Source organism: Scyliorhinus torazame, chromosome 13, assembly GCF_047496885.1.
Source record: "Scyliorhinus torazame isolate Kashiwa2021f chromosome 13, sScyTor2.1, whole genome shotgun sequence".
NCBI classification, from domain to species: domain Eukaryota; kingdom Metazoa; phylum Chordata; class Chondrichthyes; order Carcharhiniformes; family Scyliorhinidae; genus Scyliorhinus; species Scyliorhinus torazame.
Window position 1 is genome coordinate 71280084 of NC_092719.1, and position 24481 is coordinate 71304564.

Below are 24481 nucleotides of genomic sequence, written 5' to 3' on the forward strand. Positions count from 1 at the left end.
AGTATATTAGAACTAAATGATGACCTGCTCAACAGGAATGTCTTCACAGAATTAATGAACGTTCATTGAATAGAGACCTACTAAGAACTTTCTCTGGAAGTTCAGCCAAATTAATAATGATTTTAACTGCCTATTTGAATTTAATGTAGTTGTTTTTGGGAGGGGAGAAATGAGTGAAAGGAACCTGAGAAGTTGCTTAGCTGATTGATGATTAATAACCACTTAATGGGGGAATTTGCCCAGGCCATTGGAGGTGGGTTTGGTGGCTGATAGGTGTTCAGAGAAAAGCTGCTGAGCAGGTATTCTGACCTCTTCCCGTCTCCTTCCATCTTTCCCAAAGACAGGTTGGGGATCTTGTCAGTACCCAACTCAGCAGTGGGGAAAGACAATGAAAGTATTTTGAAAGAAGTTTTTGTGTCTATTTGTGACTATTTGCCAATAGCAGATGGGTCCCATGCAGCATCTGAAGCCTGGTAGCATAGAGGAGGCGAGTGTACAAAAAGATGCCAATGAGGCCTCAGCTGACATGCATGCAATACTATAAAGTGGCAAGCCTGCGGCAAGAGGCTTGTGATGGCTGGAGCAGGTCTTTGAGGCTGATAATGATAGAGGTCTTGGCAGAGATTGCTTGTAGTTCCTGCAGGGAGCTTTCACAACTCAATGGGCTACAGACCTTCCCCATCTCCCAACCATTTTGTTCAGAAGTAGCTCCTTCAAGTCACCATAGAACAAATCTCTGTGCAGCCACTGTGAAGGCTGTCATTGGCCTTTGGAAACCTGCGCACACAAGTGCGATCCCGACTCGCCATCCTGTCATCTCTAATTGAACGGTGATCCCAGGGGCCGCTTCTAATTTGATGCTTTTCAGAAAGTTCAACCAGAAGTCCTGTTACTCGTGTCCTGGTTGACCCAGAAATCACCCCATCATTCATGGTAAAACGAAGGTGACAAGATTCTGTCGAATGTCTTGAATTAATTTTGGTTTGTTATTTTGATCTTTTCAAATAACTTCATATTAAACTGTAACATTATTTTGACAGCTTACATTGTATTTGATCTTTAAATGTTGACTGTGCAACTTTGATTCAATGCAAAGACTTAATATACAATATGTTAAAAAGATTTGTGAATGTACATGTTGGTGTGTTACAGTCCTTCATTATACCCTGAGGTTATACTTTCATTGGCTGCCTGTGAGCAGATATTTTGTGAGAGGCTTTGTCTAATTGCAAAAACAACATGTCTCATCATAGAGAAGGCGATTTTGTAAAATCTCCAACAAGGACTCAGATACATCAGTATGTATACATGCATCTTTTGTTAGCACTTAGGATTTTGTGGTGATTCTTTCTCTCTGGAAAAAAATATGGTCTTTGTTTATAAACTTCTGGCTGTTGTGGGAGGTAAGAGATGATATTATTGAATCAGTTATAGCTCCATAAAATAAATCTTTGGTTTTGAGTGCTCAGAGATTTTTTTTAAAAACGGAAAATTAGGAAATTCCATATTTTACCTCTTACTGCAGGAAAAGGAAGTATTTTGCCTGAGTTTCAAGCATTTTACCGTAGTATTATGGCAAAAATATTATAATTTCTTACAAATAAACCACAAGCCTGTTGAGTTGTTTCAAATTTGCTAAAGATGAACCCAATTGATTCATTCCTACTAAAGTGTTGCCCACAGAATTTTATAATCAGACTTGTCAACTGATTTTCAATTTCATCATATCTAATTCCCCTAGAGTAACCTTTTCAGTTTGGTGTATAATGCTTGCAAAAGGCTTTGGTATCTACTCTAAAAAGCAGGAGCTATAATCACTGTTTCATCTTTTAAATCCAGCCATGCTGTAAACTGATGTTTACTGTATGCTCCTCCTGATTTGAAATAGATGAAAGAAAATGAACCTTTAATCGCCTCGGTTCACACTATGATTGAGAACTCGGCACCAAGGCCACAAGTATACAAGCAAGTAAGGTCTTGGATATTGGTTGCTTTGCTTAATCACAGAGCCCTGTGTATGGCAGCTTTCAGTTTATTACACTTAAATCATACCCTAGAGTTCTTATTTACTTCAATGACATTCATCCGTGCATTTGAACCATGCTGGAATAGTGTTAGCATGGCTTATTTTACCATCCACAAGATATGTTATGCTTTACTGCAATTTCTACTGAAGATACTCCCATATGTTTTAGATCTGGTTTTGGAATTATATGGACAAGGCTGACAAGCTCCAGACCGAATCTAATCTCATCTGGAACAGGAAATGAAATAGAACATGAGAAAAATACTCCACTGATTTGTTACAGTAACAAATCAAACCAAAATGAATGGGTTCATAACATAAATAAATATGGGTCAGTCTTGAACCCTGAGGTAACGAAGGCTTGACTGGAATTCTGTTGCCAAATATTTCTAATTCATTTTATTTTGAGTTTAAAAACAAAATCAAGTCACTTTTCAAATAAACAAAAGCATAATTATTTTGTAAAACTTTACTGAAGTATAAATATAGCACTGCTGCTTATTCATACACTGACCTCCACTCATATACCCTAAATGTGCCTCCACTAAGTAATCTAAAGTTGATCGCAAACATGTTCCCCTATTGTGTTTTTCTTCAACATTGCTCAGTGTTTCTGCATGGCAGTTGTGACGGCATGCTTAAATGTATATCGTGTATGAAAGCAGAAGCAACAGAAATGATGTAGTTTGTGTTCATACTTTCTTCAATTTGTATGTGCTTTAAGAGCAGCTCCAAGGTATGTTTGGTGATGCTATGGACATTTGTTATGAAAATGTCAAAATTCCATGTGCTACCTATTGGAAATTGTAAATGATTATATCTTGTTTCGAACTGGGAGACTGCTGTCCTGTTTCATGCCTTTTTCACATGAATTAAGTATTGCAGATTAATAACCCACAAATCTGATTTATGGCTATACTTTAAGCAAGCAGAGTTTCATCCTTAAAAACCATATGTGCTAACAGAAAAAAATAAAAAGAATAAAATAAAACTGGGATAGTGAGATAGATGTCTCAGCTTTCTTTAGTAAAAAAAGATTGATTTGGGTTGGCTAGATTGCAATTCTTTGATAGTAAACTGGAAGCAATCTAGCTACTTTTGTAATTGAACAAGCTTCTATAAAACGGATTTACTTTTAATGTAGTTAAAGGAATGAAAAGGAACAGCATTCCACGTTAACTTTAACTTAGACTTTAAAAATGGATATAAGTCATATTTGCCTGAATAATATTTGAATAAAATGACTGATTTAAGGCAACAGACAGTTATATAAGCTATAAGCTGTGGCGAGACCATTTGTGCTATTATTCTGTGTTCCCTAGGTAATTGTTCATTTGAGGGGGTGAAATTGACCTATGCCAGTTACATGAAATGCACTCATAGCAAGTTGGCTGGCTATTCGACAGAACCATAGCCCATTAAAAGCAAAATAATTTGGTACAAGATAGGCCACCAGTGTGTTTTGTGCTACTAGCACAGAATAGTTTTATTTGCAGTTTATATTGTCTGTTTCATTTCCCTGTTTTAATAGTAACTTGAAAACGTGAAGTGTACTTTAATACGCCGCATTTAGAATCTGAATTTCCTGATTACGGTTGCCGCACAAAAAGGTTTTTCTAATACTAGTATTAAAATTATGCAACTTGGAAATGTCCAGACTTTTATCTTTTCTGTAAAGTTATCTATCTTTTACAAATGTGGAATAGGTGCTACAGATTTGTGGCATTTTTTCAACTGAATTTAACATTGCTATTAATTCATAGGCATATTAAAAGCTTTTAGCTTTATTGCTGGTTGTTGTACAGCAGTGAGATTTAACTAATTGCTATGATATTATTAACTACAAGGCCATGTTTAGTGCATTATGGGACTGGGACTTCCGTTGGTGGCCATGGAATGAGCAGTTGCACATTTGGTGGCTCCCGCTTAAGGTGCTATTTTTTGGTCTTTAACCAACCCGAAGGGCGAAGTATTTGACCGCAAGAGGTGCCTGTAGATGGTTTTACATTATGGGACTGGGACTTCTGTGCTGTTTGCTCTATAGACCTGAAGAAGAAATCATAATCGATAATTTTTCTGTTGACCAGCTCGCATTAAATTTGACCATGGTGTTGCGACATTATTGCCATATTAAGTTTGTCAGACTCAAAGTTTTACCTCCTCACAGGAATGTGGTGTAAAAGGTAGATTGTTTGTTGTTAACAAAGTGGTTCATAAATTTTAGACTACAAAAGTTTGTCTATAAAACTGTTATGCCTGATATGATTTTTGAAATAAAATCCAAATGCTGGAAATACTCAGGTCTGGCAACATCTGCAGAAAGAAAAACAGAGTTAGTGCTTCAAATCTTCTGAAGAATGTTAACTCTGTTTCTCTCTCCACAGATGCTACCTGACCTGCTGAGTATTTGTAACACCATCTACTTTTATTTCCGATTTCCAGCATCTATTTTGCTTTTATTTTATGATTTTTGAATGTTGGTCTCCAATTTGTTACTACGCAGATTAGCGGCTCCATTCAAATTTCAGGCAAAAGAATATCATACAAGTGCATTTTGCATGGATGTATTATTTTTCAAAGAATCTAATTACAACATGTTTTATCTATTTTGAGTATAATGTGTAAATGCTCAATTTTTCAGAGTGCGTTATAAAGGTTGAGCATCCCTTGTCTGAAATTCAAAAAGCTCTGAAATCCGCTCTTTTTGTCAAGCGCCAACGTGACGTCACAAGTGCAAAATCCCACAAGCTCTGGGAAGGTTCCTAGGCGATGCGCAGGTCCCAACGCACCGCAGACAGTTACAGCCCTAGATGGGGCTGTTTCGGCACTCATATGAGCCAGGCGTTAGTGCATTTAAATTATATTAATCACTGTGATTATCACATTGAAAATGTTTTTTGGTAAGTACAAAACAAATTGCGCCCCCTCGAACGTTATAGTCCGAAATCCAAAAAATTCCAAAATGCGATACACAGCCCCAAGCATTTCTGATCAGCAATCTCAACCTGTATAACCTTTTGCTCAGGATTCCTGTATCTCTCAAAAACATGGTTTCCATGGAATAAATATCATCTTATTTTTCTTATCAAAGATAACCTGAACTTTCATATTTCAGGGCAAAAAATAAACTGACTTTGTTAACTCCAAAGTTAAATTCTCCAATCCCATGATACCAGTGGGGGCCTTATTTGAACTGAGCAGAGATTGAAAAATCGGCCCTAAATGTTCTCGCCCTATCTTCAAAACTTATGCTCCCTTCAAGTTAGGCTAACTGCTGGGAGCACTAGATTGCTGGTCTCCCTTCTTCAGTCAATTCATTGAGATTTAACACTATCATTTTTTCTTATTCATGTTCTTGTAGCTGGCTCAGCAGGATGATTACAGAGAAACTTTATACAGCCACAGACGTGAAAATCTGGACATTGATGTAGGTGAAAATATTTTACAATTTATTTTTAGCTAGCTCAATTACAGAATATGCTATGTTAATGGGTCATGGTAAGTTTTTGTAATGTATTCTTTGCAGATTCCTAACTTAAATTTCTGTGGCTTAAATAGTTACTCCAATTTTGCGTAAGCTATTGCTATGAGCTATTAGATAGATGACAATATTTTTGTTAACATATACCTTCTGAATAGAGGTCATACAATACAAAATTGCTTACAGATACTGAGAATGCTTTGTGCGCAAACTAACAGAAAGGTTTCTTTGTGTCAATTGTGGCGGGTTTTGCAGGGAGTTTCACGCGGGAGTTCCACGCCGCTATCTAATCACACTTCGAGCACAATCTAATGACCGCGTTGCGCTTAAGCAAAAGCACAACGAGTTTGTTAAATTGCGGAGAGGCCAAAATCGAGAACTGGGCCAGGCGCTGATCTGTTTGCGATCTAATTGGCATGCTCCCGTTGGCGAGATCAGGATCCTGCCGTAGCGTAGCAAGAAACCAATAATCATCACTTAAGCCCAAACTCCATACAGTTAATGAGAGCGATCCCCTATCAACCGTCCGTCCCCGTCCCCCATGATCTAATGACCTCCGCAGCAAGTGGACATGCGGGCACTGATTAGTACTCACTTTTAAAAACGTGAAGCTGGCCAGGGGCTGCTGCAGGAAAACAAGGAGGTGAGTAGCCATCTTCGCTCGCAGGCAAAGAGTTCGGGGGCACAGAGTTGCCAGAACTCAGAGTGGGGTGGGGGAGCCACCGGAGGCCAGCCCCAGTCGGGGTGGCCTGCCATCAGTGGGGGGGGGGGAAGGATCCGGAGCAGGGTGGCCTCAGAATCATTCCAGGGCTCAAGTGTGGACTTATGTGGCATCTCACAAACTACAGCCCACACGTGCATCCATGAACTCATGGATGCCCCGTTTGCCATGGACCAAGATGTGGAGATGGTATTGGTCTGGGGTGAGCACAGTAAGAAGTCTGACAACACCAGGTTAAAGTCCAACAGGTTTGTTTCAAATCACTAGCTTTCGGAGCACTGCTCCTTCCTCAGGTGAATGACGAGGTGGGTTCCAGAAACAAATATGTCGACAAAGTCAAAGATGCAAGACGATACTTTGAATGCGAGTCTTTGCAGGTAATTAAATCTACAGGTCCAGACGGAGCAACTGGAGAGAGGGATAATCACAGGTTAAAAGAGGTGTGAATTGTCTCAAGCCAGGACAGTCGGTAGGATTTTGAAAGCCCAGGCTAGATGGTGGGGGACGAATGTAATGCGACATGAATCCCAGGTCCCGGTTGAGGCTGCACTCATGTGTGCGGAACTTGCCTATAAATTTCTGCTCCGCAATTCTGAGTTGTCGCGCGTCCTGAAGACTACCTTGGAGAACGCTTACCCGAAGATCAGAGGCTGAATGCTCTCGACTGCTGAAGTGTTCCCGACTGGAAGGGAACATTCCTGCCCGGCGATTGTCTCGCGATGTCCGTTCATCCGTTGTCGCAGCGTCTGCATGGTCTCGCCATGCGAGGAATGCCAGGATGGAGGCCTGTGACTGATGCGGAGACCTGGTACAATGAAGCCCATGTGGCCACCCAGGCGGTGCATCGGATTCCTCAAAATGTGGTTCCAATTCTTCGACACCTCTGGTGGTGCACTGCAGTACACCCCTCGGAGGGTAGCCTGCTTTGTGGTGGTCTGCTGTGCCCTCCACAAGTGAGGATGACATGGTGGAGATTGGGGGGGGGGGGAACATGTATCCATCTCCGAGGAGGAGGCCAAGGAGGCACTGGACCAGAGGGGGCTGGAGGACGAGTCCGGGGAGCACTCGAAGGATGGAGGAGGATGGAGGACAGGCAGTGAGGGTCTGGCAAGCCCATAGGGCAAGGGTAGCCCTTATCCTCACCTGCTTAACATAGGACATGGCCCGTCTGTCATTCCCCCTCTCCTCCTCCACCCCCATTTCCCACCTCCTTGTCTGTGTAACATCACTCCAGGTGATGGGACTATGTCAGCACTGACAGGGCGTCACTGCCTAGGACTGGGGGCTGATGATCACAAGCTAGAGCTGTATGCTTGTGCTCCTCATTCAATGCAATAGTCTGACCTCTGCCTCTCTGCTGAATGCTAGCGTGCACCCATCACCTGCACGTGGTGGGTTGTGCGGGGTGGGGGGGGAGGTTGACGCGAGGCATCCAAGACCTCAATATCTGGGGAGATGCCGCATGGGATTGGTGCTCGGCCTTAAATGCAGAGGAAAGTGCAAGAGATGTAAGAGAGGTCAACGATTTTTAATAATATGTCCAGAAGCCGTAGCGGTCGACCCACCAACTGTCCCAATTCCCCGACAGGCCGGCCCACTCTTTCCAACCCTTCCAGACCCTCTCTCCAACACCCCCCCCCCCCTCAAACTCATTTTTAAAAAAATACTCTCAAAGCCAGACCTCAAAAGTGTGGACAGGGGCAAACCCTAATCCAGCTCCTTGCCTTTTCCAAAAACCAATTCAAATAGAATCCAATTCATGGTCCCACAAGAGAGACGTACCAGATTCAGGTATTACACCTGGGGCGAGAATCTCCGACTCCCCACCGGGTCGGAGAATCGCCGTGGGCCATCGTGAATCCCGCCCCCGCCGCCCGCCGAATTCTCCAAAGGGAGAAAAGTCGGCGGGGCGTCAATCGCACCGCATGCCTCGGAGAATGGCACGGGTGGGCGCAAGGCAGTGGATTTCGGGGCTGCCGATATTCTCCCGTCCGGGTGGGCCAAAGTCCCGCCGACGTGATCACGGGTCACGTCGGCGTAATTCAAACCACCTATTAATTGGCGTCAACCAGTGCTCATGGTTGACGCCGACCAGCGTGGAGGTGGGTGATGGCCTGGCGGGTTGGCCGCTGGAGAGGTGATGGCGTGGCCACAGTCTGTATGTGTGGGGGAGAGGTGTGTGTAGGGTTGTGTGTGTGAGAGTGCGGCGGGGTGGGGGGGGGAGTGGTTAGAGTGGGCTGGGCTCCGGGGGAGTGCCGGGAGGGGGGGGGTGAGTGCCGGGGACGGGAGGATGACTGCCAGGGAGGGGGACGGGGGGTCCGTGCCGGGGAGGGGGACGGGGGTCCGTGCCGGGGAGGAGGACGCCGGGGAGGGGGGGGGTCCGTGCCGGGGAGGGGGGGGGGGGGGTCCGTGCCAGGGAGGGGGACGGGGGAGGGGTCCGTGCCGGGGAGGGGGACGGGGGGTCCGGGCCGGGGCCGGGGGTCCGTGCCGGGGGGGGGGGGGGGGCGTGTGGGGGGGGGTCCGTGCCGGGAAGGGGGGGTGCGAGGGCAAGTGACTTGGTCCACCTGGCCAGATGCCAGCCTCCAACAGTCGGACCCATGCGGTCCATGCCACCTGGCTGGGGGGGGGGAGGAGGGGGTATGGGCAATGATGACATGTCGTCGTTTCCCCCCCTCCCCCGCACAGGCCGTCATGTTTTCCGGTCAGCCAGCGATGTTGGCCGCCGTGGCGGCAGCCGCTCATGTCTATGTTGCCCTGGATGAGGAGGAGGAGGAGGAGGATGAGGAGTGTGCCAGAGAGGCGGCGCAGGCTGCCGCAGAGGGGCAGACGGCAGCCGACCAGGCTGGAGGGACACCTGACCGACAGGACGAGGAGGGGGAGGAGGACGTCGCGGCCCCACGGCAACGGAGGCACCCGAGGACGCCCCATGTGTACCGGCCCCGGCTGTCATACCAGGACCTCACGGACCGGGAATGCAGGAGGAGACTCCGGATGAGCCGGGAAACTGTGGCACACATCTGCCACCTGCTGGCGCACCTGTCACCGCGTGGCACTGGCGGGGGACTCTCCCCGTGTCCGTCAAGGTTACGGTGGCCCTGAACCTTTATGCAACGGGGTCATTCCAGGCACCGAGTGGGGACCTATCCGGCATATCGCAGACATTGGTGCATCCGGGCAGTGACAGACGCCCTATATGCCATTGCGCACCGCTACATCCGCTTCCCTGTGGACCGGGCCAGCCAAGATGCCCAGGCCGTGGGCTTCTCTGCCGTGGCCGGGTTCCCCATGGTCCAGGGCGCGATTGATGGGATGCACGTCGCCGTGCGGCCACTTGCAGATAACAGGGCCGTGTTCACCAATAGGAAGGGGACCTATTCGATGAACATACAGGTGGTCTGCGACCACCGCATGATGATCCTGCACGTCTGCGCCCGTTACCCGGGCAGTGTACACGACTCATACGTGTTGTCGCGGTCATACATCCCTGGCATGTACGAGGGACGCCATCCCCGGCTGAGGGGCTGGTTGCTGGGCGACGGGCTACCCATTGCGATCGTGGCTGATGACGCCTATACGGAGGCCACGCAATGAGACGGAGAACCGCTACAATGATGCCCATGTAGCGACAAGGGGAGTGATAGAGAGGTGCTTTGGCGTGCTGAAGATGCGTTTCAGGTGCCTGGACCTCTCGGGGCGCCCTCCAGTATCGGTCAGATAGGGTCGGCCGCATCATTGTGGTGTGCTGCGTCCTGCACAATATAGCCCAGCAGAGGGGCGATGTGCCGCAGGCAGAGGACAGCGGAGTGGAGGAGCCGCAGGAAGAGGCGCAGTCCTCCCCAGATGAAGGGGATGGGGGCAATGGTCAGGGCAGACGGGCAAGACACGGGCGGGTGGCTGTCCACCGTTACCGGCTGGGCCAGCGGGCACGGGACAGACTGATAGACGCCCGCTTCACTGACTAGATGGGCGTGGGAATCGGGTAGTATGGCCACAGACCGCACACCATGGCAACACCCGACCACCCACACCCCCCCCCCACCCGACCACCCAACCAGCACCCTCACCCCCCTCCCCATTGCCGATCCACCTGCGGCACAACGGCCGGGCTCACACAGTTGCCGGTGGACGCGTGTCTATTGCAGGCCTTGGAGGATGATGACAACCCGCCCTACGATGAGCTCCTGGCTCCACATCGTTGAACTATGTCTGACCCATGGCCACAGTACCACCATCCACCCGGACCATCCCTGCATGCGGCTGTGACACTGCAGCGCACGGTCCCGTCCTCTGCCCGAGGAGATGTTGATGGCGGCCCAGGGGAAGGGGGCAGACTCATCTGGGGCTGAGGTAAGACCACCCCTCACACACACACTTGCGCTCAACGTACATGACACCCCCGCACGCTTTGGACAGAGCACAAAGGCAGCTTCTGTAGGTGTAACATTGACTTTAATAACTAAACGAGTTCATGCACGTGCCCTAGCCCCTAAACCTCATCTGTACCCTGCACCCATGCCAACTTACTCAGTGTCTAATTGTTTGGCCTTACGGGCCTTTTGACTACGCCTAGGTGGCTCCCCAGACGGTATAGCAGAACTGGAGGTGGGCTCCTGTGATTCCTGCCCTCTGACACGGGATCCTTTTGGCGGCCGTTTCCTGGGACGTCCTGGCCTAGATGGGCCAGGCTGCGGCCCGGGTGACTGGGATGGCGAGCTGCCAGCCTGTCCTGCCCGTTGCCCACCCGATGCACCTGGGACGGAAGGGGGGGAGCCTGAGGTGTTGAGGTGTTCCGGGACCTCCCCTACAATGCGACCCGGAACAGGCCCCAGCACCTCCTCCTCCCTCGGGGTGCCCGATGGCCCCCAGGCCTCTACATGGGTGGGGGATGCGAACGGACTGGCCATCCGACGCCCCCCCGACATCTGGCGCTGCCAGTCCTGGAGGCCCGTGCTGGTATCGACAAGGGTCTGCAGGTTTGCAGCCATGGAGCTCAGGGAGTTGGCAATCCCTGTCTGTGACTGTGCGACGCCGGCTAGCACATGGGCAATGGCGCCGATGCCCTCAGCGATGGCCTGCTGAGACTGGGCCATGGCCTGCAGAGACTGTGCCACGGAGTTGAGCCCCTCTGCCATCTGCCGCTGGCGCTTGCTCATGGCCTCCTGTGAGAGGGCTGCCATGTCCTGGGCCACAGCCGCCGCCTGCACGGAAAGCCCCAGGCCTCGCAAACCGCTCCCCATGTCTGACACCGTCGCACCCATTGCCTCCACCGCGGACGCCACCCGTGCGGTGTCGGCCTGGGTGGCACGCACGACCGGCATCACTGCCAGCTCCTGGACACGGGTGGACTCCTCCACCTGCGACTGCAGCCGCCGCAAGCTGGCCGTCACCCTCTTCGCTCGTCTCAGGTTCGGTGGTTGCATCGGACCTATGGGTGGGTGTGGTAACTCCAGGAACCCGGGATCCATCTGTTCGCTTGCGCCGGGCTGCCCTCCGACCGCCCGGCCCCTCTGCTGCTCCTACCTCCACCTGCTATACCGGGCCGGCTGTGTTGTGCGCACCAGTGAGTGTACCAGACGCCTCATCACTAAAGTGCCCAACCGAGGTGAGTGTCTCTGCGATGGTGGAGGTTGTTGGTGACAGCAGTGGCGTTGTGTCGTGCGCATCGTCCGACTCTGAGTCCATGGCACTTTGGGGTGGCGGTTCGTCTCCGCCCATCCAATCTGTGTCACTGTCCTGTATTTCAGTTTCTTGGGTAGGAGTGTCCTGGGTTGTGGTTTCGTGGCTCGGCTGTGACGGGGGCCTGTGGCTGCCCCTCTCGTCGCTGGGTGGCACACGCCTGCGTCGCCGCACTCGCATGAGACGGGGGCGCCGTCTCCCTGTTGCTCCAGGTCTCTCCGTCTCCCGTGGTCTCCGAGGGGCACCGTGCGGGCGTCGCATACCAAAGGGTCAGGGTTTCTCCGTCTCCAGTGGTCTCCGAGGGGCATCGTGCGGGCGTCGCATGCCAGAGGGTCCGGGTCTCTCCATCTCACGTGGTCTCCAAGGGGCATCATGCGGGCGTCGCATGCCAGAGGGTCAGGGTCTCCCGTGGTCTCCGAGGGGCATCATGCGGGCGGTCTGCATCTGCGGGGATGGGTGTCTCGACGTTTGCTCCTGCGATACACAATGAAGCATGCATGGTTAGACACGCAGGCAGTGATCAGGTGATATAGGGGGAATGGGGGAGGGGGGATATGGGGACGGGCTGTCGGTGGCTCACTTGCTGGTGAGCCCCGACCTCTGCATCAGCAACCTCCCGGTCCTCAGGCCCGCCAGCCAGTTCCAGGGCCCTTCCCTCATGTTCGGTCAGTGGCCTCTCATCAGCTGGGCCTCCTCCAGTCCTCACATGCTCCCTGGTGTTGTGTGCGCGCTTCTCCTGTGGGGGGTGGTGGCAGGGGTAAAAGGCAACAGTGTTAGACAGGTATATGAATGCACGCCATCGGTTGCGCGTGTATTGCAGAGGTTAAGGTTAGGGCTGGATTCACTTGGGGAAATGGGGGAAGGTGGATATTGGAGAAATGTGGGAAGGTGGATATGGGGGAGGAGGGATATGGGGGAGGGGAGATATGGGGATATGGATATCGGGCGGGGGGGGGGGGGGGCTCACCCTGGCTGCCCTGACGAGGTCGTTCACCTTCTTGTGGCACTGGGTGCCTGTCCGTGGTGTCAGGGCCACAGCGCTGACGGCCTCTGCCACCTCCCTCCACAGATGCCGACTGTGGCGTGGGGCGACTCTGCGGCCGTGTCCGGGATACAGGGCCTCCCTCCTCTGCTCCACTGCGACCAGGAGCGCCTCAATGTCGTGGGACTGGAACCTCGGGGCTGAGCGGCGGGCGGCCATCCGGTCGGGTCTTCTGGTCGGGTGGGGGAGCAACGCGTCTTTTGAGCCGTCACGCCGTGCGGCGTGAACCACGTGAGCCAGCGCGGATAGCGTCACGTCGCTGCTAGCCCATTCCGGGCCGGAGACTTAGCGACGTTTGGGGCGGCGTGATGCAGGTGGGATTTGCGCTGTTTTTGGCACCAGTCGGCGGACATCGCGCCGATAACGGAGAATTTCGCCCCTGATCTCACACTCATCTTAGCCAAAAGACCGAGAAGCGATTCCATTCCACCCCCCTCATAATGCACCCAACCCCATCTCACCTCCTCCCCACCATGCTCTCTCAGTGATCCTCATCCTGCTCTCACACTACACCTAGGTGTGTTCCCAGGATGCATATCAGAGGTGGAGGAAACCTGCTGCGTACTGCATCCCTGGCCTTCGATGCCCCTGGCAGACATCCTCTTGGAAGTCTGGGGCCAGAGGGCACCGGCGCACTTGCCGGAGGCACATGCCCCATCGTGCCATCCTTTTCCAGGTGCTGACTCCAAGACGCGCCGTTGTCAGCGGGATGGGTCTTGGGGGAGCAGGTGCCCACCATCGTCACTTATAGGGTGGCTCCGGGTTGGCACCCAGTGCCCCCTCCTCCCGGTCGGTGCCCATAGGGCCCTGGGGTTCACCTCAGCCAGGCCTGACGGCTCCCCAATGTCTGCAGCACAGTATCAGCACCCTCAGGGACTGGGACATGCTCTGGAGCACTGGGAACGCCTTCCTGCGATTGGGACACATCACCCAGCGACTGGGACATACTCTGCCACTATGTTCCCCCTGATACTGGGACATGTTCTGCAGTGCCTTGGCTCTGCCCACATGGGACTGGGAGACCTCCCCTAGTGACCAGGACGTGCTCTGGAGAGCCTCAGCAATGCCCACCTGAGACTGGGATTTGCCCCGCAGCGCCTCATCAAAGTCCGCTTGGTACTGGGTCATGTCCCCCAGTGACTCGGACATGCTACGGGGTGCTCAGTCATGGCCATCACCGACTGAGCCATGACTTGGATACCTCCACTCACGCTGCTGACATTGTGCACCAGGCTCTCCACCGCCACCCCAGCAGTGTTGGCCTTGGTGCCATGTATTGCCGGCATCATCTTCTGTGCCGGTAGTCTCTGGGACTCGTCCAATCGGCTATGGACCTGCTGGATTGGTGCTGACATTCCCCTCTGAATCTCACAACCGCACCCTATCGTCTGCATCAGTTCCGGGTAAACCTGTTCCAGAGCCTCAGCATCTGGCTGGGACGCGGATCTAGAAGACCTCCAACTGCTGTCTCGCCTGGGCATTCCTGCCTCCACCTGATGTCAATCTGCAACTGTGCGGTGCTCACTAGAATGTGCCCCAGAAGCCTGTCCACTCCCATCTAGGAGTGTGCCTTTGCTCTGTTGGAGGGTGGGGATGTCAGCTGTGCCACGACTATTATGGTGGCATCTTTGGAGCCCTCCTCCGAGGTGTTCTTTTGGGAGGCAGGGGTGGGCCAACCTGGATGGGCTGGCACCATCAGCTGCAGGTTCTGCAAGAGAATGAACATTTGGTCAGTGGAAGGCATGGGTCAGTCTGTATGGCATTAACAACTCATGTTTGGCAGGCCATCTGGATGGGGGTCGGTGGATCCTCATCTCTTGTGCTGTGCGCTGACCTCTATGGTGGTCACTGCCATCCACGTGATCATTCCTCACAAGGAGTAAGGAATCTGATGTCCGGCACCCTGCGGCCGTCTGGGCCCTCTCCCATTGGTTATGGGCCAACTGCTCCTGCAGGACATAGAGGGGGAATCGTTAGCCGCATGCATGGTTACTCGCGGGGGGGGACGGGACTTGGGGGTTGTGGGTGAGGGCTTGCAGAGATGCGCCATATGGGGGTGGAGGAGAGTATGTGCGAGGGCGGGGATCCGGTGCAAACTCACCGAGCGGCCTAGCGGAAGTTATTGACCTTGCGGCACTGGGTACCGGTCCTCCTGGTCACACTCCCCAAGCTGACTACTGCTGCTACTTCCTCCGACACAGTGGTGGCTGCCCTATGGCTGAGCCTCCGTGACCCTCGAGGGAACAGTGGGCGAGATTCTGCACTCCCGCGCCAAAGTGGCCGAGCCGTCGTGAACGCCGTCGAGGTTCACGACGGCGCGAAACAGCCCCGATCCCAACCGATTCAGGCCCTGACAATGGGCTAGGATCGGGGCCGCGTCATCTACACACGCCAGGCCTTGTCGCCCGCATAAAGGGGGCGCCGCATAGATGACGCGGCCGGCACCGCATAACTGGCGGCATCCGCACATGCGCGGTTGCCGTCCTCTCTAAGTCCACCCCGCAAGAAGATGGAGGACGGATCTTGCGGGGCCGCGGAAGGAATGATGTCCTCCTTCAGAGAGGACGGCCCGACAATCGGTGGGCACCGATCGCGGGTCACCCCACATTTGAGGTACCCCCCCGGTGCAGGATCCCCCCGCGGGCCACCCCCCCAGCATTCACGCACCATTCACGACGGCAGCGACCAGGTGTGGACAGCGCCAGGGGGAACCTGCCGTTTTGGCCTGGCCGCTCGGCCCATCCGGGCCTGAGAATAGCGGGGTTGCCGGAGAATCACCATTTTGGGTGTCTCCGGCGATTCTCCGGCCTGTGGCCCGCGGAACTCGACCGGGCCGTTCCCGCCGCTTGGGAGAATCGCGGGAGGGCGTCGGACCGGCGTCCCGGGAAATTTTGGCGGCCCAGGCGATTCTCCCAACTGGCGCGGGAATGGAGAATCTCGCCCACGGTATCCCATCTGGCTTCCACCACGTCCAACAGCCTGACTAGGTCGGCATTGCCGAATCTTTGGGCTGGTCGCTTTGGCGACATGGCTGTGAGCTTTCTCACCACACCCCGTCCTTTTTCAGGACCCACCCATCACATCCTCCAACTTTCCAGAGGCCCCGTCATAACCCGCCCTGCACCCCCCCACACACACACACGTTTCATAACCACCCCCCCTTTACCCACTTTTCTTGGGCACAGTCCTCCTCAGACCCTGACCCTTGGCAGTGCCACCCGGGCAGCCCAGCACTGGCACCCTGGCAGTGCTCTTGCTGGCTTTGCTGTGCCACCCGGGCATCCTGCTAGTGCCAGGATGCCTGCGTTCCAGGGGAGGGCTAGAGAGCCCACCCTGCACTGTACCTGACCACCCAGGGGCCTTTGATGGTCTGGTGTCTTTCCAGCTGTTCCATGTTTGTGTGGACCAGTACTGAACGGGGCCCGGCTGGAGTCTCCATGGGGAACCCGTTAGACGCTGGGAGGCTTGTTGATCCCGCGTGAGGTACGCCTTAATAGGTTTAAAACCAACTTAGGTGTGTGTACCTTGGTCATGCCCATTTTCAGGGTCCTGATTGTGCCGCCTTGCAATGTTGGGTAGATCTGGCTGCTGGGTAGATCTGATCCCGCCATCAGCTGGCAATGTTGCGCTCCTGGTTGGACGTGATGCGACCGGTAGATCGGGCCCTATATTTCTGTTCATGTTTATTTGATGGTTATCCATTTATCAACTGAGAACAACAGTTTTCAAAAGTGAAACATAGACTGCAAAGGAAATTTCATAATTTCCTATTTCTATCCATTCCTTTCTCTTTCCCTCCAACTCTCGTGCAGACCACTGAAATGTCTGGCTGAGATCAATTCCTTCTACTATCTTTGGGATATTAGTGTCATGCATATTCTCTTTGTGGGGTCTCCAAGGATGAGACAGAACCACCAGTATTATTTATGGAATCCATAGATATTGGAAAATTGTGACAAGAAAATTGTATTGCTACAGCTGAATAGTATTGCAATATTAAAAACCTAGTCACCTATCAACTATTATTGCCACCGCTATCTGGCTGGGTGGCAACTTCTAAAATAATTCTAGTTCTCATTCTCTTTATTCATCCTAAATTCAGACATAAAGCAGAAAAGTACACTCTTTCCTTTATTAAAAAAGACTAGGATCAGCAGGAAAAAGGCAGTAAGAGAAGAGGTGTTGAACTATAAATGATACAAATTGGTTTCAGTGGAGGATGTGCACAAGACAGTAAAGATTCAGAATGACGACTTGTCTCAAGACTCTATGTGCGATGACATATACAATATACATTAATAAGATGGAACTAAAAGAGCCCAAAACCAGTAGATCTGCTGGGATAGATGGTACTTATTGCAGAGTGTTGACAAAGACTAGAGACATCAGTGCGGCACTGAGTCATTATAACAGTAATGGTGTCAATGATTATGAAATGCAGGAATAATTATTTGGCATTAGTATTTGCAATTTCTGCAAAGGTCAGCATGCCAGAAATTCCAAGGAAGCTATTGTTGAATTATGGACAGGAACTCAACAAAATTAACATAGGCACAATAACAATGATAGAGAAATTAATGGCACAGCAGAGTGGCAAATCCCCAGGAGCACATAATTCCCATCCCAGGGTTTTAAAGGAAGTCAGTGAGAACTTTGTAGATGCCCTAACTGCAACCTTTCAAAATTTTCTTAATGCAGAAAGTGTTCCTCTACACTGGAAAATTGTGCAAGTCACTCCCCTCTTTCAGAAAGGCGAGAGAGAGAAACCAAGAAAGGCAAGAGAGAGGAACCAGGGAATAATGATCAGTGAGTTTTAGGCTAGGAATAGAAAATTGGAACTGATTTATGCTCCTGCTGAGAGTGCAGATCAATAACTAATTGAGTACCCTCGCCATGCAGCTTTGTGCATGGCGAGGAATATGAGGCAATTCCGCTACAAGATCACCATTTTGAGCAGACAGCCCAATAGCGAGTTGCCCCGGCTGGCCCCTCACCCCACATCGTAAAGCAGCCCCCCCCCCCGATATTCGGGGTCAACCCGCCTTCCCTCAGAGACCCTTTGAATAGGGGGACCCCTGAATAGGGGGACTCCCCACAGAGACCCCCTGAATTGGGGCACTGCCGAAGACCCCCTGAATAAAGGGACCCCCCACAGAGACCCCCTAAATAAGGGGGCTCCAGAGATCCCCCCTAACTTAAGGAACCCCCAACAGAGCCCCCTTAATTAAACAGACCCTCAAGAGACCCCCTAACTAAAGGAACCCCCTCTCTCTCACTCACACCCACCAGAAAAGAGATCCCTGTCTGGAAGCTAGAGAGCAGTCCAGATAGGGGCAGTGAAAAATATTGCTGTTGTAAAACTCACCTGGACATCGTTGCTGGCTCAGACATGGGAATCACCACCTGTCCATTCCTGGAAAGATAAAAGCAGTGACCTGTGTTTAAACCCCTCAGATCCTTTAGTTGCAAGCCGTTCATTCATTTCTCTTATTGGGCTGTGATTGACAGCTTCCACAAACACAGCTGTGAGCCTTGTTTCATTCATCTCCCTTCGTGGACGAGTAACTCTGAAGTGCTGTAACCGCAATGTTTACAAATATCAACCACTTCAAAGAGATGCTAGATGTAGCTGTGGGTTCATTGCAGCAAGGAGGGTGGTTTGGGGGTGGGTAAGGTCAATTTCAGGAGGGAGAGATCAACAGATCACAGGGTTGGAAAGATGATTGACAGATCACTAGGAAGAGGGAGAGATTGCAGGTGCCGGAGGGCAGCACTCATGTGCCTCCTGTTCCACAAGCAGTGCTGGAAAAAAAACGAATCTACTGAATCTGACAGTTTTGTGTTTACTCTTAGCTAATGGGTTTCCTGAGCCCTGGAAACCCCAACCCACAGCCAATAAATCCAAATGGCTGCTAAAATCAGAGGCATGCATTTTCATTGACCTATCAACATTTCTGTCCCACCTCTTGAGGGCAAGTTGCTCGCCCACCCCAATTTACCCAGAAGTACATGCATTAGTGGCAAATTGGTCAAAGTGTTTACCAGCTAAATTAATACGTTTTAAAAAACTTTTTATTCTTCAACTGATTTGTTAATCAGATTACTTTTGGCATAGTGTATTCAATAAACCAAAGGAGAGGGTTTGTGAACTTGGTTTTGATTTGCTTCACTTTGCTTAAAATGTGAGATTACTACTTTCCCCAAGTAAACCAAGCTGATTTGCTTTGTTGGAGAGTTGTTCTGGAAATGTATTAGAAATAAGTGCTTATGGTGACATTTTTCTTGATGTATCTGCTCAGCATCTGCTGAACCTAAAAAAAGTCATAATGTTGCTCTGGAAGAGTGTATTCCCTTCATTTTGGCCATCTTTATAATTTACTTTTTAGGGTAAACTGAGCCAGCTATGCGAGCAGGATAAAGTAGTTCATGAGCAAGAGGAGAAACTGCAGCAGCTGCACAAGGAGAAAGTGAGAAATCATGACCTAATTACTTCAGTTTCAACAGAATCTATATATCCAGTGAATATATTGCATTCAATGAATATTATGTACGGCTTTGTTTTTTGTAGCATACACTTGAACAAGCTTTACTGGCTGCAAGTCAGGAGATTGAAATGAATGCAGAAAACCTTACTGTAGTGCAAAGTGTAGCCTCACAGAGAGATGTCTTACAAAATGGACTGCTCAGCACTTGCCGGGAGGTATCGAGAGCCACTGCAGTAAGTTTGCAACCATTGTGCCCTTAATTATTGCTATTGTGTTCCGAAGGCCAATTGCTTATTCAATATTTTTTTGCATGCTAAACCCCCACATAAACTGTTGGTGAGCATTTTTGTATGGAATACGGTAAATACTTGATACATTTTTTTTCTGATTTTATATAAAATTTGCACACCAATGTGCTGCTCCAGCGAGCTGTCTACTGCAAGCTTAAGATGATGATGATACAAATCCTCATCTTGCTCTATCATTGACTGTAAGGCACTGAACATGACATTCTATTCCAAAAAGGAGGGGGGGGGGGCTTAGGGAGACAAACTGAAGAAGTTGCCACAGTCAGCTCTTGCACCCCACCTGGTGGCTCATCTAAGTGCCAGTAAGCCGTGGCTTGGTACAAGTTCTGTTCCCAATTCAGCCTGGTGTACAGCATGTGGGGTTGGCTCTAAGAATGGAAATTATTGTACCTTTTTAAAGCACTTTTTTTAAAAATCTGCCATTGAAACTATGTTGTCTTGTGATTTAGGAACTAGAAAAAACATGGAAAGAGTTTAACAAATTAGAGTATGATGTAACACTGGCAAGAAATCATTTACAAGAACAACTGGACAGATGTGATGAAGTTCAGGTACTGGCTGCATTTGAACAGATGGACCTGATGTCTGGGCATGTTCATATTAACAACAAGATAACATTTTCCCACCAATTGTATACTCAGTGTGATAGAATGATAGGTGCATAATGTTTTCCATAATCTTATATTTTATCCATTTTCACAGACCTGTTGTATTATTCCTCTTGTGGGTGGGCCCAGAACTAGACGGTACGGTTTTTAAATCCCTTATAGACAGAGATGAGAATTTTCTTCTCTGAGGGTTGTGACTACCCTCCTGTATACATCATCCGATGCCGGTGGCTGGGTATTTACATTGTGTACCTTGTGTTGCCCTACTATGTATTTTCTTTTCATGTACGAAATAATCTGTTTGAGCTGCACGCAGAAAAATACTTTTCACTGTACCTCGGTACACGTGACAATAAACAAATCCAATCCATTAGTGGAACTATCTGCCTCGGGGCGGGGGGGGGGGGGGGGTGGTCACTGAATATTTTTAAGGCAGAGGTAGATAGATTCTTGTTAGGCAAGGGAATCAAAGGTTATCGTAGGTAGTGGGAATGTGAAGCTCGAAGACAGATCAGTCATGACCTTGTTGAATGGGGGTGCCAGCTCGAGGTGCCGAATGGCCGACCAATGCTCTTATTTTGAATGTTCGTATTTGCTTGCATATGATGCATCCAACCAGACACTACTGTCCGACACATGATTGGAAGACACATGTAAGATTGTTTGTTTCCCCTTTAATATGATGCATGCCAGTGCTTGTTGTCAGAACAAACTTTATTTTTATCTCAAGGTGGAATTAATTGGTCAACAACGCCCTCAGATTCAAAAGGAGCTCTGGAGAATTGACGATGTTATGGAAGGGCTCACCAAAAGCAAACAGCAAAGAAGGATTTCTGGGAACTTTGGTAAAAGAAGCTAACTTTCTTTTAGGACAGAACTTCCAAAGTATTTTATCCAAAAATATACTGTACTCATAAAATTTGCAACAATACTTTTCAAATCTTTGAACATATAAATTACAGAAAGTGTCATAAAATTCAACTTGTCTCCATACAGAATGTTCAACCCTTAAGTGCCTCTATACAAGGGTAATTCTTCTGCTATTTTCAATATACATTCCAGGTCAGGCATACAGCCTGAGGGCAAAACATTTCAAAATGACAAATTACAAAAAATGCAATTTAATTCAACTTTCCTATTTCCAATGCGTTCCTCTCTGCAGTGCCACACTGCAGTTTCAATACTTTTATATTCATGATCAGTGTTCGGCATTCAGCCTGAGGGGTTTACCAATTTTCCAACCCCTTGGTGCACTGTAGCTGAAAGGCTGTTGACAGAGCCCTTTCCTCATTGTACTAATGCAGCAACCACCCCAAGCTTTAGTGCAGTGGTTCCCAAACTTTTAGCTGTCACGGCACATAATTTATACTATAAAAGTCTTGAGGCACACCTCCAATATTCTCCAACGAGCTGCCCTACTGATCTGTCTACAGACATGTCTTTAACTGAACTGCAGAAAGAAAACTGCTTGACTTCCATTCACAGCTCCATCTAACTCACAACTGAACTCCTTTTCCTGAAAAATGGCTGATACCTTAGCGCCACCCAGTAGCAACATCATCTTACCAAGCTGAAATCTAATTAACTCAACAGGAAATCCCCTTTAATCCAAACAAAACTGCATTAGCCCAAGCTTTTTACGATGGCTTAATCACACTCCTGGCTCCCAAAACCGTTGTTGTCTTTCAAACTAGGATTCTTTTCAAACATTACTGCAGCAGTCAAATACTAACCCAGGCTTTTAACCCTTACTGCACCAAACACCCATAATACATCTGAAATTCCTACATTCATCACAAGGCACATTGCAGAAAAAGGTGAACAATAGTCTGTTGCCCTCCACAGCCACCTCGAGGGCAAAGTGCAGAAGTGGTGAGACTCCAGGCATGTAGGGAGGATCTGACCGAAAGGGCCTGTCTCACCATCAGCCAAGCTACATCTTGGTGCTTGTTAGAAAGTTCTGACAATGAGGCATTCAGCCAAATGACTTTGACAGTCTGCTCAGGGAACCGCCCAACAGGATTTACCATCTTCTTTTCCTTCAAGGATGTTACATGCAGACCACTGCCTGACAGACTTGTGGTCAAAGGTGTTTTTCTACAGAACTTCAAATAAAGAATAGGAGCTATAATGGTTTTTTATAATAATAATAACCTTTATTGTCACAAGTAGGCTTACATTAACACTGCAATGAAGTTACTGTGAAAAGCCCCTCGTCGCCACATTCCAGCGCCCGTTCGGTTTGCAGAGGGAGAATTCAGAATGTCCAATTCACCTAACAGCACCTCTTTCTGGACTTGTGGGAGGAAACCACAGCATCCGGAGGAAATCCACGCAGACACGGAGAGAACATGCAGACTCCACACAGACAGTGGCCCAAGCTGGGAATTGAACCTGGGACCCTGACGCTGTGAAGCAACAGTGCTAACCACTGTGCTACCGTACCGCCCACTGGTTTCCAGTAGAAGCTAAGAGTGAGGTGTAATTGTATTTTCTCCCCCACAACCACACACTCCACGCCACAGCGAATGATTGTTTCAAATCTACGAAAACTGCAGCGAGCTTGTTAGTTACATTATGAAGTATTAAACTGAAGCATTTGAGTTTGCTTCGAACTGCTAAACTGAAATTGATATTTTCTCAGTTAACAGTTCCTTTCTAGCTCTCTTGATGACATAGGTTAGAATGATCAGCTTAATTATCAATCTGTCTTCATGATACGTAGAAAACAGTTTACCATGTGCAATCTGGAGAAATATCTCCCTGCCTCCCATACCAAACAAAAAAAGTCAGCATTCTAAAACAAGATTTCAGCACAAAAACAAGCCATTTACCCAATAGATCCATTCCAGTGTTTATACTCAATACCCTCCTCCCACTCTTATCATCTAACCTTATTATCGCATCATTTTATTTCTTTCTCCCTCATGTGGTTATCTAGCTTCCCCTTAAATGCACCCTTGTTGTTCGCCACAACTACTCAGTGAGGTAGCAAGTTCCACTTTCCAGTCATACGTCGGGTAAAGAAGTTCCTCCTGCTATTCCTAATACATTTATTTGTGGCCCCTAGTTCTTGACACCTATTCCCTATGTCCATCAAACCCTTCCATAATCTTGCAGATCTTAAACAAGTTACCCTTGGCTAACTCCTCCAAAGCCTCAGACAGTTCAAACTTTAATGATAACCTATCAGTTCAGATATAATTCTAGTAAATCTTATAGGTTCTCCAGTGACTCTACTTATTTAAAATATGTATTGCTGTATAAATGCAAGTTTTGTTTTTGTTTTTATAAATTGAAGATCCAAAATATTCGAGTACTTCAAAGGATGTCTAACAAATTTTCGATATAAGTTTAACATATCTGTTTTTCAATTCTGTCCCTTTAGAAAGGAACCCTTAGGCTTTGTTTGCTTTTTCTGTAGTCATTACCTTTAGTGATTTGTGTATCCATCCCCCAGATTCCTCTGTTCCTCTGCCTATTTGTAATAAGTCTTACAACACCAGGTTAAAGTCCAACAGGTTTGTTTCAAATCACTAGCTTTCGGAGCACTGCTCCTTCCTCAGGTGAATGAAGAGATATGTTCCAGAAAGATATATATAGACAAAGTCAAAGATGCAAGACAATGCTTTGAATGCGAGCATTTGCAGGTGATTAAGCCTTTACAGATCCAGAGATAGGGGTCACCCCAGGTTAATGAGGTGTGAATTGTCTCAAGCCAGGACTGTTGGTAGGATTTTGCAAGCCCAGGCCAGATAGTGGGGAATGAATATAATGTGACATGAATCCAAGGTCCCGGTTGAGGACGTACTCATGTGTGCGGAACTTGGCTATACGTTTCTGCTCGGCGATTTTACGTTGTCACGCATCCTGAAGCCGCCTTGGAGAATGCTTACCCGGAGATCAGAGGCTGAATTCCCTTGACTGCTGAAGTGTTCCCCGACTGGAAGGGAACATTCCTGCTTGGCGATTGTCACGTGATGTCCTTTCATCCGTTGTCGCATCGTCTGCATGGTCTCACCAATGTACCACGCTTCGGGACATCCTTTCCTGCAGCGTATGAGGTAGACAACGTTGGTCGAGTCACATGAGTATGTACCGCATACCTGGTGGGTGGTGTTCTCACGTGTAATG

At 49.2% G+C, this 24481-nt stretch overlaps 1 protein-coding gene across 13 annotated transcripts in view; it reads left to right on the top strand.

The window, feature by feature from the left end:
* The window catches only part of plekha5 (pleckstrin homology domain containing, family A member 5), a 525939-nt gene that overhangs the window by 449937 nt on the left and 51521 nt on the right, over positions 1 to 24481 (top strand). For 9 of the 13 annotated variants that reach the window (XM_072471741.1, XM_072471740.1, XM_072471738.1 and 6 more), the window contains 6 exons: positions 1889 to 1969; positions 5388 to 5453; positions 19333 to 19413; positions 19515 to 19664; positions 20189 to 20290; positions 21078 to 21192. In XM_072471741.1, the coding sequence (XP_072327842.1) occupies positions 1889 to 1969; positions 5388 to 5453; positions 19333 to 19413; positions 19515 to 19664; positions 20189 to 20290; positions 21078 to 21192 (595 nt within the window). Of the gene's footprint in view, positions 1 to 1839; positions 1970 to 5387; positions 5454 to 19332; positions 19414 to 19514; positions 19665 to 20188; positions 20291 to 21077; positions 21193 to 24481 lie in introns of those variants that run through there. The other 4 variants (XM_072471743.1, XM_072471746.1, XM_072471749.1 and 1 more) reach the window with 2 other exon arrangements.